Genomic DNA, 16,346 nt, shown 5'->3' on the forward strand with positions numbered 1-16,346 from the left:
ATCACTAACTAATGTAATATGCAAGATCTGTGAAAGAGTAATAAAGAAACAATGGATCGAGTTCGTAGAAGACAACAAATTATTATCAAATAGCCAATTTGGTTTTAGAAAAGGTCGGTCGTGTGTAACAAATTTATTCAGTTTCTACTCTAGAATAGTTGATAAAGTACAAGAGAGAGAGAGAGGGATGGATTGACTGTATTTATTTGAATTTAGAAAAGGTGTTTGATAAAGTGCCACATGAAAGATTACTGTGGAAGTTAGAGGAGAAGGGTGGCTTAAAAGGAAGCACATTGAGATGGATAGAGAATTACTTGATGGGGAGAGAAATAAGGACGGTAGTTAAAGTCCAAGTGGAGAGCAGTAGACAGCGGAGTGCCACATGGGTCAGCATTGGCGCCAATACTTTTTCTCATATATATGAACGACATGCCAGAGGGAGTAAACAGCTACATAAATCTGTTTATAGATGATGCAAAACTGTGCAGAGTCATAAAACAAAAAGAGGATTTTGAAATACAGCAGGAAGACTTAAACAAGATCTGGAAATGGAGTAAAAAATGGGAGATGGAATTCAATGTGGACAAAAGTCATGTCATGGAAATGGGAAAAAGTGAAAGACGACCAGTGGGAATCTATAAAATGGGAGATGGAGTAGAACTAGAAAAAATAAAAAAGGTAAAGGACTTGGGAGTGACGATGGAAGAAAATAGTCAACCGATAAGCCATATTGATAGAATTTTCAGAGAGACATATAATTTGCTAAGGAATATTGGATTAGCATTTCACTACATGGACAAAGAAATGATGAAGAAATTGATAAGTACTATAATAAGACCCAGATTGGAATATGCAGGAGTTGTGTGGATCCCCCATAAAAAGAAACACATTAGGAAATAGGAGAGACTACAAAAAATGGCTACAAGAATGGATGACATATGAGTAGAGACTAAAAGCTATGGATATACCAACCCTGGAACAGAGAAGGGAGAGAGGGGATCTGATACAAGTTTATAAATTGATCAACGGAATGGACCAAGTGGATAATGAGAAACTGATCCTGAGAGAAGAATATGACATTCGAAGCACAAGATCGCATAGTAAAAAGCTGAGAAAGGGAAGATGTCTGAGAATTGTTAAAAAATATAGTTTCCCACAAAGATGTGTTGAGACGTGGAACAGTTTGAGTGAAGAAGTGGTGTCAGCAACGAGTATGCATAGTTTTAAAGAAAAATTGGATAAGTGTAGATATGGAGATAGGGCCACACGAACATAAAGCCCAGGCCCTGTAAAACTACAACTAGGTAAATACACACACACTAAGATGGCGAGCAAGAATGGCATAAACAAGCCATGCCCCCAAATAACCTGCTGCATTCAACACTATATGCTGTTTCCTAGTGGTGAATATTAAGGTGGAAGCTGCACTAGTCTTGCTTGTGTTTGCCCTGTCTCCAAATAGTAGGTTGTGGAAGTGTATAAACTGCAAAGATGAGTGATGAGGAGGGAGCCATTGCGACAAATCTTTTATCATGTACAACGCCAACAGGGACTGTTCCCAAGGCTGTTGACAGGGCATTCTCAGGATTCAAGGATGAGGATAGAAGAGTAGGTGAGACCATGATGAGAACAATTATCGGACTGGAAATTGCAATGAAGGAGATGCAGACTCGATTGAAAAGTTAGAAAAAACGATGAGATGTTGACAACAGAGACAGAAGTATGGATGATCTACATGCTAAATTTGCTCTCTATGAGAAAAACCAACAGAGTATGAAGGAAAAGTTAAAGAGTTAAATATGAAACAGGAAGCATGGAAAAAGGAGCAGGAGAATAAAAATATACACTTAGGGAAAATTGTGGATGAACAAAGTTGACAGAAAAGTAGTGCAAGTGATAAAGCAGAAATAAAACTTAGTCAGAGACACTGTTGACAGGAAAAAGACTGTCTTGATATTCAGTCTAAAGGAAAAGAGCATATCACAGTGGTTTGAAAGAGAAAAGGAGGAGATGGAAAGTGTAGAGAAAGTCAGAGTACATACAGGAAGTTAAAGAAATAACACCGGAGATTGAAGAAATTCGATGACTGGGAAGATACAAGGAAGGGGCAACATACACTGATGAAAATAAGGTTCAGATCACAGACAGCAGCCGAAGATCTACTGGGTAAAGCACCTAAATCAAATCAACAAGGATAGAAGAATTTAAACAAATATGGATAAAAAGAGACTTGACTAGAGAGGAGAGAACCACCATCAATGAACTGAGAAATGAAGCAAATGAAAAAAACAACCAAAGATCAGAGGTGGAGAAGAAAAATTTCTATTAGAGAGTCATTGACATGATGCAAAAAAAATGGTACAAGAGAGAAAAAAAACAGGAGGGATAGGATTAAAAGTAGCATATACAAAAGTAAATGGCATACTGTCAACAGGATTAGAAAATATGGATTATTTGAAAGATGAGAAACCAGATATTGTTGGATTAGTCAAAACTAAGTTAGTGGGTGATATGGATCATTTGAATATTGGGGATGGGGACTAAATGTTTGATTTAGAAATAAGACAAGAAAGTAAAGGAGAGGTATAATGCTGTTAATCAAGAAAGGCTTAGTGGTGGATTCAACTCTGTATGGGGAAGAGAAGGCAGAGATATTGAAAATTAGAATAAAAAGAAACATTCTCATGACCTATGTACCCCCTACACACAGAGAAATGTTGGAAGATATGAGAGTTTGCTTATCAAAGCTGTTGGAGGAGAACAGTGAATTACTAATGATGGGGGACTTCAACTGTAAAGAGGTTTCATGGGAGGACTAGACCACCAAAGGTAGCATAACATCATGGGGAAGCAGATTGCTAGAGCTGACCTTAGATAATGTCGTAACACAGTAGATCCAAAAATATACAAATACTTTTATACAAGCTTTAAGGAAAGCTTGGATAAAAGTAGATATGGAGACAGGACAGCACGAGCCTAGTGTGGCTCATTTCCTGCATCTTACAATTAGGTAAATACAATTAGTAAATACACATGCATACACACAGTGGGTTACACTACCTATACCCTATCAAGAAGTCCAGCATACTGTACATGGTGATGTGTTACAGGGGCAGAGGGGTCTATATTAGGGACCTTGTCTCCAAAATTACATTAAATCTTGCTTATGTCAAGGCTGAGAAGAGGTATGGAAGGAGTTGAGGATATGGACGGCACAGTCAGTGCTGCTGCCTATATAAATAAGGATCAAACCGAGAGGCAGGGGCAAAATTATTGAAGCACCTCTAGACTAGGACATTGGAATAAAGAAAGGGAATTCTCCAGATTTAGGGAGGAAAGAGACAACATTAGAAGAGTCATCTCATTGGACAGAGAACTTAAAGTTCCTAACAAAAAAAGAGGTGTATGGCTATGGTTAATATTCGGTAGAGTGCATCCCAAAATCAAAACCATTGAATTTACTAATTTCATTATAATTCACTTTTACTTAAAGTTTTAATCAATCATTCATGGGGATCATATACCAGGGGACATGTCACCTTGCCTACCTTATGGTGTCACTCCAGGCAATCACGCCTCGTGATTCTCCATGGAGGTCCCTTCCCATGCCAAGTAAATCCCAGCAGGAAGCATTGACTTGCCATAGCCATGAGTTCTGTGGATGTCCCCTTAGCCTACTCCATACTGTGTTATCCCTTTCAGAAACAACCTGATAAGCAGGATCGGCTTCCAGGCAGCATGCCACATGCCCATATACTTGTAATTGGCATTGACAGACTATGCTGGTAATCATCCTCGAATCAGTCTCATGGAACAATTACTGATTTGACACAGTTACACCAGCAGTATCTCTTGATCCTGCAAAAGCATCTAGTACTAAAGACATCAGTTCACCTCTTCAGATTGGTGTTCAGTGTCCATATCTTACAACTGTAGAGTAAGACAAGGATCACCAGCGACTTGAAGATCCGAATCTTTGTTCGTCTGCACAGGTACTGACAATGCCAAATATTCGTGTTGAGGTAGTCCATAATGCTGTGGGCCAGGCCAATTTGCTGTACAAGTTTCTGGCTTGACCCACCATCGTTATGCACTACACTACCAAAGTATGCGAAACTTTCCAAGATCTCAATGTCCTCCCCACATGCATGGACAAACTGTACCGTTTCATCCAGTAAGCCTCCCAACACCTGAACCTTGGTCTTGGGACAGGAAATCTGAAGTCCCAGGGGCTTTGCCTCCTCATGCAGTGCCTCTTGAGCCATTACCAGAACCTACAGTGACTCAGCAAGGATTACTGCATCATCGGCAAAAACAAGATCTGTAATCTCAGTACAGGCAACCCCCGCTTAACGAAGGTTCATACAATAAAATTTTGCTACAATGAAGGTTTCATTTTACTACCATCTGCTCGTTTAACGAACACCAAACTCGCTGTAACGAAGTTTTATCCAGGTAATTTTTTCCAAGTTTGAAAGCACCACCGTATCACACAAGCTGACAGGCTTGTGAATACACCAGCACCTCTCGTGGACAACACGCGCACCACTCACTCCCCCTGTTCAAAACAATAGCAGTGTCAGCAGCAGCTCGTCTTCCCTCGCTCAACTTACCACCAAAACGCCCTGCAATGTCGCCTAGTGTTGCTAAGAAGACCAGGAAGTCTTTTACTCTCGAAGTGAAGCTGGATATTATTCACAGACACGAGAGAGGCGAGAAAACTTATAGCATTGCTCGCCACCATCTTGACTCTATCTACTGTCTCTACTATTTTCAAGTCAGCAGACTCTATTAAGAAGGTTGGTGAGACCGTATCTTCCTAGCAAGCTAAAAGAACCACCTGAACTCATGACTCTACAATGGATAAGATGGAAAAGCCTTGTGGAAATGTGGTACATAAGTTTTGTATGTGATACAATGGTGCGTCCTTTGTTTACATTCCACAGGTTGCCGGTTAGTGTCTTTACCGTTTCACTCTCCCTCCCTTCATAAATTTAAGATCATCAACATTATAAAGTTATGTACATACATACATTAGTGTACATTATACTGACTTGAATTAAACTGCCTAAATGTTTAACTTCATAATTTTTACTTTCATTAAACCTTTCACTATACTATGATGCACTCTTGCTTTGTTTACTCTCAATGGAAATTCAAGTCAGGGGTTAAACTTGTTATAATCGGTTCACTTAACGAAGTTTCGCTTAACGAAGGGTTTTTTAGGAACGTAACCCCTTCGTTAAGCTGGGGTTGCCTGTATTGCCGACAGATGCTCTACAATGACTTTGGTCTACAGCTCTGCCTAGTACCCAGTCCATACAAATGTTGAAAAGTGATGGAGCAAGCACGCATCCCTGCCTCACTCCTGTATTCACAAGGAAGAAGCTGGATCTCCACACCCTCCACACTTCACAGCACTCACAGTCCTGGAGTAGAAGCCAATAATAGACCAATAATCCTTGCACGGAGATGCAGAAGATCCCAGTGTCTCTTCATTCACTGAGTCAAACTCCTTCTTGAGATCGACATAGGCTGCAAGCATCCCCTGTCGAAACTCACGTCGGTGCTCCACCAGTATGTGAAGCGCTAGGATCCAGTCATTTGTTGACTTACCAGGCATGAACCCAAATTGTTCAGGTCTCTGTCGTTTCAGCAGGTGACTGCGGATACACATCAAAAGCAAATGGGCAAGCATCTTGTGTGGTTTGATGAGCAGTTTTATACCGTGGTAGTTGTTGCAATCCTGACAGTCCCCTTTCCCCTTCCAGATAGGAATGACCAATCCCTTTTTCCAGTCAGGGGGAATAGTACCTGAATGCCATACAGCAGTCAAGACAGCATGCAACCCACGCATCATGGGCTCACCCCCAGCTGTGAGCAGCTCCGCACTGATGTTACAAATGTCAGCTGCCTTTCCACTCCCTCAACTTTGCCACAGCCCCTTTGACATCATCAATGGAGGGTGCAGTTTCATCAATGGGTGGATCAGCATCCAGCATCTGTAACACTGCATTTTGGAGCCATCTGCTTGGAGGATCCACCATGAACAGCTGCTCAAAGTGCTCAGCCCAGCGAGCCATCTGCCCATCTGTGTCTGATACGAGACAGCCATCTGGTGTTCGGATAGCGCTCGCCTGAGATGTAGACTTGGAGCGGAGATTCTTCAGGGCTCGATAAGCAGGTCGGAGGTCATTAGCATTTAATTGACACACTGCATCTTCAACAAGACCCCTCCTTGTCTCCCCTCAGGAGAGCGTTTGTTCTACGTGACTGAGCCCTGCACTGGTCACAGTTCCCAGCAAGTCTGGCAACGTGGCTCTCCTCAATACTGTCCAGCGTCTCTACTGAGGCAAAGCCACTCCATGACATTGGGCGCTCCCTAACGTATTCCCTGGCAGCCTCAAGAGTCTCACATTTGAAAGTATCTCATAGCTCTACCAGGTCCTCGTTGGTGTCGAGCACTCCTAATCAATTAGAGACTGTCACTGCATACTCCAGGGCACATGTCAAGTCTTTCAGTTTCTCAAGATGAAACACAGTGTGGTCATATCTTGGAGGCTTTCTGGACTTGACATGCAGCTTGAGTGTAGCAACAATAAGCTTGTGATCAGTCGCAAAGAACTTGGCACTCCAAAAAACCCTGCAGTTCTGAAGGATCCTCCAACGACTACTAACAAAGATATGGTCGATCTCCTTTGCTACCCCTCCGGCATTGCTATACCAAGTCCAGCAGTGCAGCACTGGTCTCTGATACCAAGAATCTGCAATTCCCAACCATCTGGATCTTGCAAGATTCAAAAGGAAAGCTGTTGTCGTTCCTGGTACCAGAGCCATGGGGACCAACACATAACTCGTAGCCGGCTCTCTTTGTGTCAGTGACAGCATTAAAGTTGCCCAAGACAATAAGTGCATCACGACAGGGACACTGGTCCAGTACAGAGTCGAGTTTGGCGTAAAATGTCTCCTCTTCAGTTTCACACACCTCGGTAGGAGCGTATACTGCAACAACAGATATGAAGCCTAGACTGTGCTTCAGCCTTAGTCCCATTATACGCTTATCAAACAGAGTAACCTCTACAATGGACGGCTGCAGTCTGCTGGAGACGCCTATTGCTACCCCTTGACATGGTGACCATTGCTCATGCCGGACCAATAGTAAGTAAAACCCTTGCTTCTGGTCTTGCCACTGCCAGGCCTCCTTGTCTCAGAGAGTCCCACTATATCCACCCTCAGCCTACTGAACTCATCTGATAGATGAGGCAGTCAGTGATCCTCTGAGAAGCTCAGGACATTCCTGGAGCCTACATGTAGAACCCTCCAAAGGTTTACCTAAGGAATGGTCCGATGGGCAGGCGCCACGTCTGCAACCCCACCATCACCATCAGGGTGAGATTATCCTCCCATCCCTCTCAAGACACAGGGATCTCACGAGGTTTCCCCTGCATCTGTCATATGAGTAGGCAAGCCCCTCAGGTGCCAAGGCACCAGAGGAGCTTGCACAGTCAGACTTCGTAGCAGAACCGGATCAGAATTGTTGGAAGAGGCTCGCCCGCATGTAGAGCCTCATCCCCAACCTCTACTTTAAGTTTGTCTATACTAATTAACCCTAACCTGATAAAAATCAATATGGATAAGGCAAACCTAACTAGAAAACTTAACCTCTTCAGTACTGGGACACATTATTACACCATGAGTTTTGGTTATGATTAGATGATTTTAGTTACATTAAGAAGGGTTTAAGGAGATCAGAAGATCAATGCATAGAGTCTTTACAACCTAATCCCCGTATAAGTTTCTAAAGCTGTATAAAATCGGCAAATAGTAAGCAGAATGAATATGAAAACACGTCATGGTATTGAAGGGGTTAAATAGCAAATTACAAAAGTAACTAGTGGGGTAACACCGACTGAATGCTCTGGTACGATAAGTATTGCAAATTTCACACTGCCTCTCACCACCAACATAGCACACTCCTCAGTGAACAACATGCAAGCATTAGGTTTCCGCCATCACGCTATCTGTACTTATCAGGCAAAAAAATAGATTTTTTAGATATTTGATGTTATTTTTCATGGTTCTCATATAGTGTTTCACATCTGTGAATATGATGTGATTGTTTTGAATTAGATTTCATTCCGATACTTAGCCATATTGACATGTTACTGAATGAAATTAAGTGCATCCTTTTAAAGTGGCTGCCATGGCACTGCTGTGAAAAAAAATTATGGTGGGAAAGAGAGGGAGGCAGTGGCGTAGTGGATAAGTTGGTGAGCTTTGGTGAGCAAGCTCGGTTTGTTGGTATAACTTGATGCAAATTCTGGGCATTGGAAAAAGAGTGTAAGCTGGTCTGAACATATGTCTTAGTGTTCATATCCCAGGGCATCACTATAACTATGGATAAAAAAAATAAAGATAATGTACGATGTACATATTGATAATTTTAAGGCATTGCAATGTTATTTGCATTTGCTAAAAGTCACATTTTGTTGCAGTTTCCCAAAGCTGCCCCACATTCCCAATGTGAAAGAAGTGGAATCTATATTTCCCATGGAATTGTGTGATGGCATGAACTGGGCCTCAGAGAAATCTACCTTCAACCTCTTCATGCAGCTTGTTGACTTCCCTGCCTACAGATCCCGAGTACTTCTGGGAGTCACTTATGCAGCAGGAGGAATTTCTGCAAACCTGGTATGTTGATTGTCCTATATTTTTATTTAAATACTTTCAAAATATTATGCAGTAAGCCCTCCATATAATGCATCTTTTTATCAAATTTCAGATGTAATAACCCTTTCAAGGCCATTAACACTCATTTTATTTTATAAACTAACTTCACAAATTATAGCATTTTTCAAAATTATCAAACACTTATTTTGTGAACATATTAGGATGTCAAATGCAGGTGAGTTGTCTGACATATACAAAAAACTCAAGTTGGAATATGTTGGGTAGTTATAGGTGCAGCATACAGTCACATATTTTCAAAAGATGGTAATGGTTTTCTTCCTGGGAAGGCTAACCCCACCTCCTTAAGTGATGTCACTTAGCTAAATCCTGATTGGCTGTTGCTTCTCTCTGAGCTCTCTCTCTCTCTCTCTCTCTCTCTCTCTCTCTCTCTCTCTCTCTCTCTCTCTCTCTCTCTCTCTCTCTCTCTCTCTCTCTCTCTCTCTCTCTCTCTCTCTCTCTCTCTCTCTCTCTCTCTCTCTCTCTTTTCAGTTGCAGATAAAGAGAAAGAGATGTGATTGGCTGTGTGTATACCAGCCAGTAACCCTGGCAATGGCCTTCATGTATTTCTTTTTTTTTTTTTCTTTTTCTTTTTTTATGCAGTAGGGAAACCATCCAAAGGAAAAAAAAATTTCAAAAAAAGGCCACTTGAAGTGCTGGATCCCTTAAACAGTGGTAAACATTTAGCCAAAATGTCTTGAAACCTCTCTATTTAAAGGAGTCAAGTCATAGGAAGATGGAAATACAGAAACAGGCAGGGAGTTCCAGAGTTGTTTACCTGAGTAAGATATGAATGATTGAGAGTACTGGTTAAATCTTATGTTAGAGAGTTGGACAGTATAGGGGTGAGAGGAAGAAGAAAGCCTTGTGCAGCAAGGCTGCAGGAGGAAGGGAGGCATGCAGTTAACAAGATCAGTAGAGCAATTAGCATAAAAATAACGACAAAAGATAGAAAGAGATGCAACATTTCGGCATTGAGAAAGAGGCTGAAGACATTCAGTCAGAGGAGCAGAGTTGATGAGATGAAAAGCTTTTGATTCCACCCTACCTAATAAAGCCCCCCCAAACATGTGAAGAGTACTCCATGCAGGGGTGGATAAGGCCCTTCTACAGAGTTTGCAGCTGGAGGGGTGAAAAAACCTGGCAGAGATGACTCAGAATGCCTAACTTTGTAGAAGTTGTTTTAGCAAGAGAGGAGATGTGAAGTTTCCAGTTAATATTATGAGTGATGGACATACTGAGGATATTCAATGTAGAAGAGGGAGACAGTTGAGTGTCATTGAAGAAGAGAGGATAGTTGCCTGGAAGATTGTGTCGAGTTGATAGATGGAGGAAATGAGTTTTTGAGACATTGAAAACTACAAAATTTTCTCAGCCTCATTTGGAAATCTTAGAAAGATCAGAAGTCAGGTGTTCTGTGGTGTCTCTGCATGATCTGTTGACTTCCTTAACCCCTTCGCGCCGGATGTTAAAAAAGCCCGCCTGTATGATATACGGGTGGTAGTGCCTTGCCCGAGCACGGGAAACTCGTGCAAGCTTGTCATACTTGTCATCTTTGTGTATTATGCTGCTATTTTTTTGTCACTATATCGCCTTCGAAGAGGAAAGTGGACACTTCTCTCTTCGGAGAAAGAGAGAGAGAGAGAGAGAGAGAGAGTGACATTTGCTAATACTTTAGACACAAGCGGGACGCATGTAGCTTATCTTTCGAGAGGAAGAGGGGGAGGGGGGGAAGGGAGAGGGAAACGAAAGGAGGAGAGAGAGAGAGAGAGAGAGAGAGAGAGAGAGAGAGAGAGAGAGAGAGAGAGAGAGATTAGAAAATTTGTTGTTTTTGTATTTGTGTGTGTGTGTGTGTATTTACCTAATTGTAACATACGGGAAAAGAGCTATGCTCGTACTGTCCCGTCTCCATATCTACTAATGTCCAGCTTTTTCTTAAAATCATGAATATTCCTTGCGTTGACCACTTCCACGTCTAAACTATTCCATGCTTCCACCCTTCTATGAGGGAAGCTATATTTTTCACATCTCTCCTATAAGTGGCCATTTTAGTTTTTCCCATGCCCTCTCGACATTCTTTCATTCCACATACACAGATCTTCCCTATCCATTTTTTCCATGCCAATCATCACTCTGTATATTGCTATCAGGTCTCCCTTTCTCTTCTGTTTTCCAGGGTCGGAAGTTGCATTCTGTTCAGTCTGTCTTCATAAGTCAAATCTCTTAAGTCAGGCACCATTTTGTTGCAGCCCTCTGTACTTTCTCTAGTTTCCTTATGTGTTTCTTTAAGTTCGAGCCCACTGTATTGTTGCATATTCAAGCCTCGGTCTTATCATTGCAGTAATTATTTTCTTCATCATTTCTTCATCTAAATATACGAACGCCACTCTTATGTTCCTCAATAAGTTCAATACTTCTCCAATTATTTTGTTTATATGTCTCTCTGGCGATAGGTCATTGGTAATTGTCACCCCAAGGTCTTTTTCTTCATGACTGGTTTTATGTCTTCATTTCCTATCTTGTACATACTCCTGATTCTTCTTTCACTCTTGCCAAACTCTAATTTCTTGCATTTTGTCGTGTTGAACTCCATTTGCCATGTACAGCTCCATTTCCATATTCTGTCCAAGTCTTCCTGGAGTAGTTCGCAATCTTTGTCACATCTCACTTTTCTTAACAATTTTGCATCGTCTGCAAATAGGCTCACATAACTGGACACCCCATCCACCATGTCATTTATGTAGACTGCGAACATTACTGGTGCCAACACTGATCCCTGTGGAACTCCACTCTCCACCAAGCCCCATTCTGATGGTCTGTCCTTAATTATTGTTCTCATTTCTCTTCCTACCAAAAGTCTTCCATCCATTTTAGTAAACTGCCATGCACTCCTCCTACCATTTCAAGTTTCCAGATCAGTCTCCGGTGTGGTACCTTATCAAAGGCCTTTTTTAAATCCAGATATATTCCATCAGCCCAACCATCTCTTTCCTGTATTACATCTATCACCCTCGAATAGTAACATATCAGGTTTGTCGTGCATGAACGCCCTTTTCTAAAACCAAATTGACACTCACAAAGTATGTCATTTTTCTCCAAGAAGTCTGTCCATCTATTCTTCACCACCCTCTCACACATCTTAGCTACCACACTTGTAAGTGACACTGGTCTATAGTTCAATGGGTCTCTCTTGTTACCTGATTTATAGATTGGGACAATGTTAGCTCTTTTCCAGTCTTGGGGCACTACACCTTCCCTTAATGAGGCATCAATTACTTCACAAACTTTTTCTGCCAGTTGCTCCTGCATTCTCTTAAAATCCATCCTGATACCCCATCAGGTCCCACAGCTTTTCTCACTTCTAAACTCCCCATCATATTCTTGATCTCCTCCACAGTTACTTGAAACTCCTTCATAATCCCTTTCTGTTCCATTACCAGTGGTTTGTCAAAAGCAGTCTCCTTTGTGAATACCTTCCGAAAGCATCCATTCATAGCCTCTGCCATTTCCTGGGATCTTCACTGCATACTCCATTTACTTCTAAACTTTCAATACTTTCTCTATTTTTGATGTTGTTGTTCACATGTCTGTAAAAAGCCTTGGTTGGTCTTTACATTTATCAATTATATCCTTTTCTTGTTTCTTTCTTTCTTCTCTTCTAATCAACACATATTCATTTCTTGCTCTTTTGTAACTTTCCCACTGCTTAATCCGTCTTTTCCTTCTCCACCTCTTCCATGCATCCTCTTTTCTTGTTCTAGCCTTTTCACATCTATCGTTAAACCAGTCCTGCTTTCCAACTTCTCTATGTTGTCTTATTGGTACAAATTTTTCTCACCTTCTTTGTATATTTTTATAAATTCCTTCCACTTTTCATTTGCTCCTTAGCACTCTTGAATTTCATCCAATTTGTCTCTTGAAAGAATTTCTTTAGGTTTCCAAAATCTGTCTTGGCATAATTCCATCTTCCCACTTTATATTCTTCATTTCTTCTAGATTTCTCTTCATCTATCACCTTGAACTCCAAAACTGCATGATCACTCTTTGCTAAAGGGCACTCCACCCTCATCTCCTCAATGACCATTGGCTCTGTACTAAAGACCAAGTCCAGTCTTGACGATGCTCCCTCTCCTCCAAACCTAGTATCTTCTTTGACCCACTGAGTTAACACATTTTCCATTGCCAGTGTCAATAGTGTATTTCCCATGTTGTCTCTGATCCTTCCATTGACCAGTCCTCCCAACACACCTCTTTACAATTAAAATCTCCCATCATTATAGTTCGTTCACAGCCACCCAACATTTCTTCCAGACATGTTCCTGTATCACTTATCATTTCTTCATATTCCTGTACTGACCATGCATTTGTCTTAGGTGGTACGTACACCACTATGTAGTGCCTCTTTTTCCTTCATTAGTTTCTGCTCTGATCTTTAGCACTTCTGCCTTTCCCATACCTTCTTTCACTTGATCCACCTTTATATCTTTTTAACCAGCAACATCACTCCTCCTCCCATCTTACCTACTCTATTTCTTTTCCAAACATTATATTTCCTTCTCCAACCATCATCAGGTCTTCTCCTCTCTCAGTTTTGTTTCAGTAAGACCCACAATATCTGGGTTCTTGTCCCTCAAGTAATCGTTGAGTTCTAAAATCCCGATATCACTCCATTTATGTTGGAATACATTACATTCCGCTCATACGTAAGTTTCTTTAGTCCTTTCTTGCTGTACTTTTCTGGGTTATGAACCACTTCCTCAGTCTCATATCCAAGATTCTCCAGAAAACTCTTTCTTCTCCTCTTCTGTCCTCTCTTCATTTTTTTTCAAAGCCTCCTTTCTCAACTCATTTAACATTTCTCTTTCCTTTTCACCGAGATCTCTTCTCAACCAAATCTTCCTTGTTGTTTCCTGCTGGGCTAGCCTCCATGACTTCTCCACCAATTCATCTACATCCTTTTGTGACTTAAGTTTGATTCTTATTGGCCTCATACCTTCTCCTGTGAACTTTCCAATTCTATGGAAGTCCTCTATTTCTTGTACTAGGTCTTTTCCTCCTCCTGCACCACATTAATGATATTATTTATCACCTTTTTATGTTTTTCTCTCTCCATTTTACTCGGTGTCTTATCCTCCTCCACACCAAATATCACCACACATCTCTTTTTGTCTACAGTTTCCCTCACCAATGTCTCATTTGACTTAATAACCTTCACCACTTTCTCAGCAATCTTCTCTTCTATGATCTGTTGATCTATAATTTCAGCAAGGCCCAAAGTTTTCTCCCAGACTCTTTGATTTCCTTTTCCAGACTTGCAACTTTGTAATTTACCTCCTTTCTTTCCACTTCCTGACTTTTTTTCCATTCAGCCTGCTTCTCCATCACTTTTCCTAGAGATTCTCCACATTTTCGCAATTCACTTTAATTAGCTTAACTTCCTCTTTCAGTACTTCATTTTCTTTCTTCATATCGGCGCACTCTTTCATTACATTGTCATAACTCGTTTCCAGGCCCCATACTTTTCAAACAGTTTTCAATTTTACCTTCCAACTCCAGAATTTTCTTCACATAAACGCTCTTCTCCATTATTCCTTGAAATCCTGTGAAGTCTGATTCATCTTTCGAGTTCACGGCCGCCATGTTGCGCAGATGTAAACAAACCAGCTGATGGCTCAAACGCAGGCTACAGTTTATATTCACCTTCCCTGGACATTATTTTGCTAATCAACAGTTAACATGACTATATGGAGACGGGACAAACATTACAAGCTCCTTTCCCACCTTGGTTACTCTTAGGCAATGGTAACTGTAGAATTAGAGATGATTGCTCTGGAGCTCAGCGACCACATCCACCATCGACGGTGTCCCGTGTGTGTGTGTGTGTGTATTTACCTAATTGTATTTACCTAATTGTAACATACGGGAAAAGAGCTATGCTCGTGTTGTCCCGTCTCCATATCTATTAATGTCCAGCTTTTTCTTAAAATCATGAATATTCCTTGCGTTGACCACTTCCACGTCTAAACTATTCCATGCTTCCACCCTTCTATGAGGGAAGCTATATTTTTTCACATCTTTCCTATAAGTGGCCATTTTTAGTTTTTTCCCATGCCCTCTCGACATTCTTTCATTCCACATACACAGATCTTCCCTATCCATTTTTCCATGCCAATCATCACTCTGTATATTGCTATCAGGTCTCCCTTTCTCTTCTGTTTTCCAGGGTCGGAAGTTGCATTCTTTTCAGTCTGTCTTCATAAGTCAAATCTCTTAAGTCAGGCACCATTTTTGTTGCAGCCCTCTGTACTTTCTCTAGTTTCCTTATGTGTTTCTTTAAGTTCGAGCCCACTGTATTGTTGCATATTCAAGCCTCGGTCTTATCATTGCAGTAATTATTTTCTTCATCATTTCTTCATCTAAATATACGAACGCCACTCTTATGTTCCTCAATAAGTTCAATACTTCTCCAATTATTTTGTTTATATGTCTCTCTGGCGATAGGTCATTGGTAATTGTCACCCCAAGGTCTTTTCTTCATGACTGGTTTTATGTCTTCATTTCCTATCTTGTACATACTCCTGATTCTTCTTTCACTCTTGCCAAACTCTATTTTCTTGCATTTTGTCGTGTTGAACTCCATTTGCCATGTACAGCTCCATTTCCATATTCTGTCAAGTCTTCCTGGAGTAGTTCGCAATCTTTGTCACATCTCACTTTTCTTAACAATTTTGCATCGTCTGCAAATAGGCTCACATAACTGGACACCCCATCCACCATGTCATTTATGTAGACCGCGAACATTACTGGTGCCAACACTGATCCCTGTGGAACTCCACTCTCCACCAAGCCCCATTCTGATGGTCTGTCCTTAATTATTGTTCTCATTTCTCTTCCTACCAAAAGTCTTCCATCCATTTTAGTAAACTGCCATGCACTCCTACCATTTCAAGTTTCCAGATCAGTCTCCGTGTGGTACCTTATCAAAGGCCTTTTTAAATCCAGATATATTCCATCAGCCCAACCATCTCTTTCCTGTATTACATCTATCACCCTCGAATAGTAACATATCAGGTTTGTCGTGCATGAACGCCTTTTCTAAAACCAAATTGACACTCACAAAGTATGTCATTTTTCTCCAAGAAGTCTGTCCATCTATTCTTCACCACCCTCTCACACATCTTAGCTACCACACTTGTAAGTGACACTGGTCTATAGTTCAATGGGTCTCTTGTTACCTGATTTATAGATTGGGACAATGTTAGCTCTTTTCCAGTCTTGGGGCACTACACCTTCCCTTAATGAGGCATCAATTACTTCACAAACTTTTTCTGCCAGTTGCTCCTGCATTCTCTTAAAATCCATCCTGATACCCCATCAGGTCCCACAGCTTTTCTCACTTCTAAACTCCCCATCATATTCTTGATCTCCTCCACAGTTACTTGAAACTCCTTCATAATCCCTTTCTGTTCCATTACCAGTGGTTTGTCAAAAGCAGTCTCCTTTGTGAATACCTTCCGAAAGCATCCATTCATAGCCTCTGCCATTTCCCTGGGATCCTCACTGCATACTCCATTTACTTCTAAACTTTCAATACTTCCTCTATTTTTGATGTTGTTGTT

General features: G+C 41.1%; 1 protein-coding gene across 1 annotated transcript in view; it reads left to right on the forward strand.

The window, feature by feature from the left end:
• LOC123499074 (tubulin-specific chaperone D-like) overlaps nucleotides 1-16,346 on the forward strand; it is a 563,551-nt gene that overhangs the window by 491,287 nt on the left and 55,918 nt on the right. The window contains exon 19 of the mRNA XM_045246676.1: nucleotides 8,496-8,691. Coding sequence (XP_045102611.1) covers nucleotides 8,496-8,691 — 196 coding nt within the window. The remainder of the gene's footprint in view (nucleotides 1-8,495; nucleotides 8,692-16,346) is intronic.

The sequence above is a fragment of the Portunus trituberculatus genome, chromosome 49, assembly GCF_017591435.1.
Source record: "Portunus trituberculatus isolate SZX2019 chromosome 49, ASM1759143v1, whole genome shotgun sequence".
Taxonomy (NCBI): domain Eukaryota; kingdom Metazoa; phylum Arthropoda; class Malacostraca; order Decapoda; family Portunidae; genus Portunus; species Portunus trituberculatus.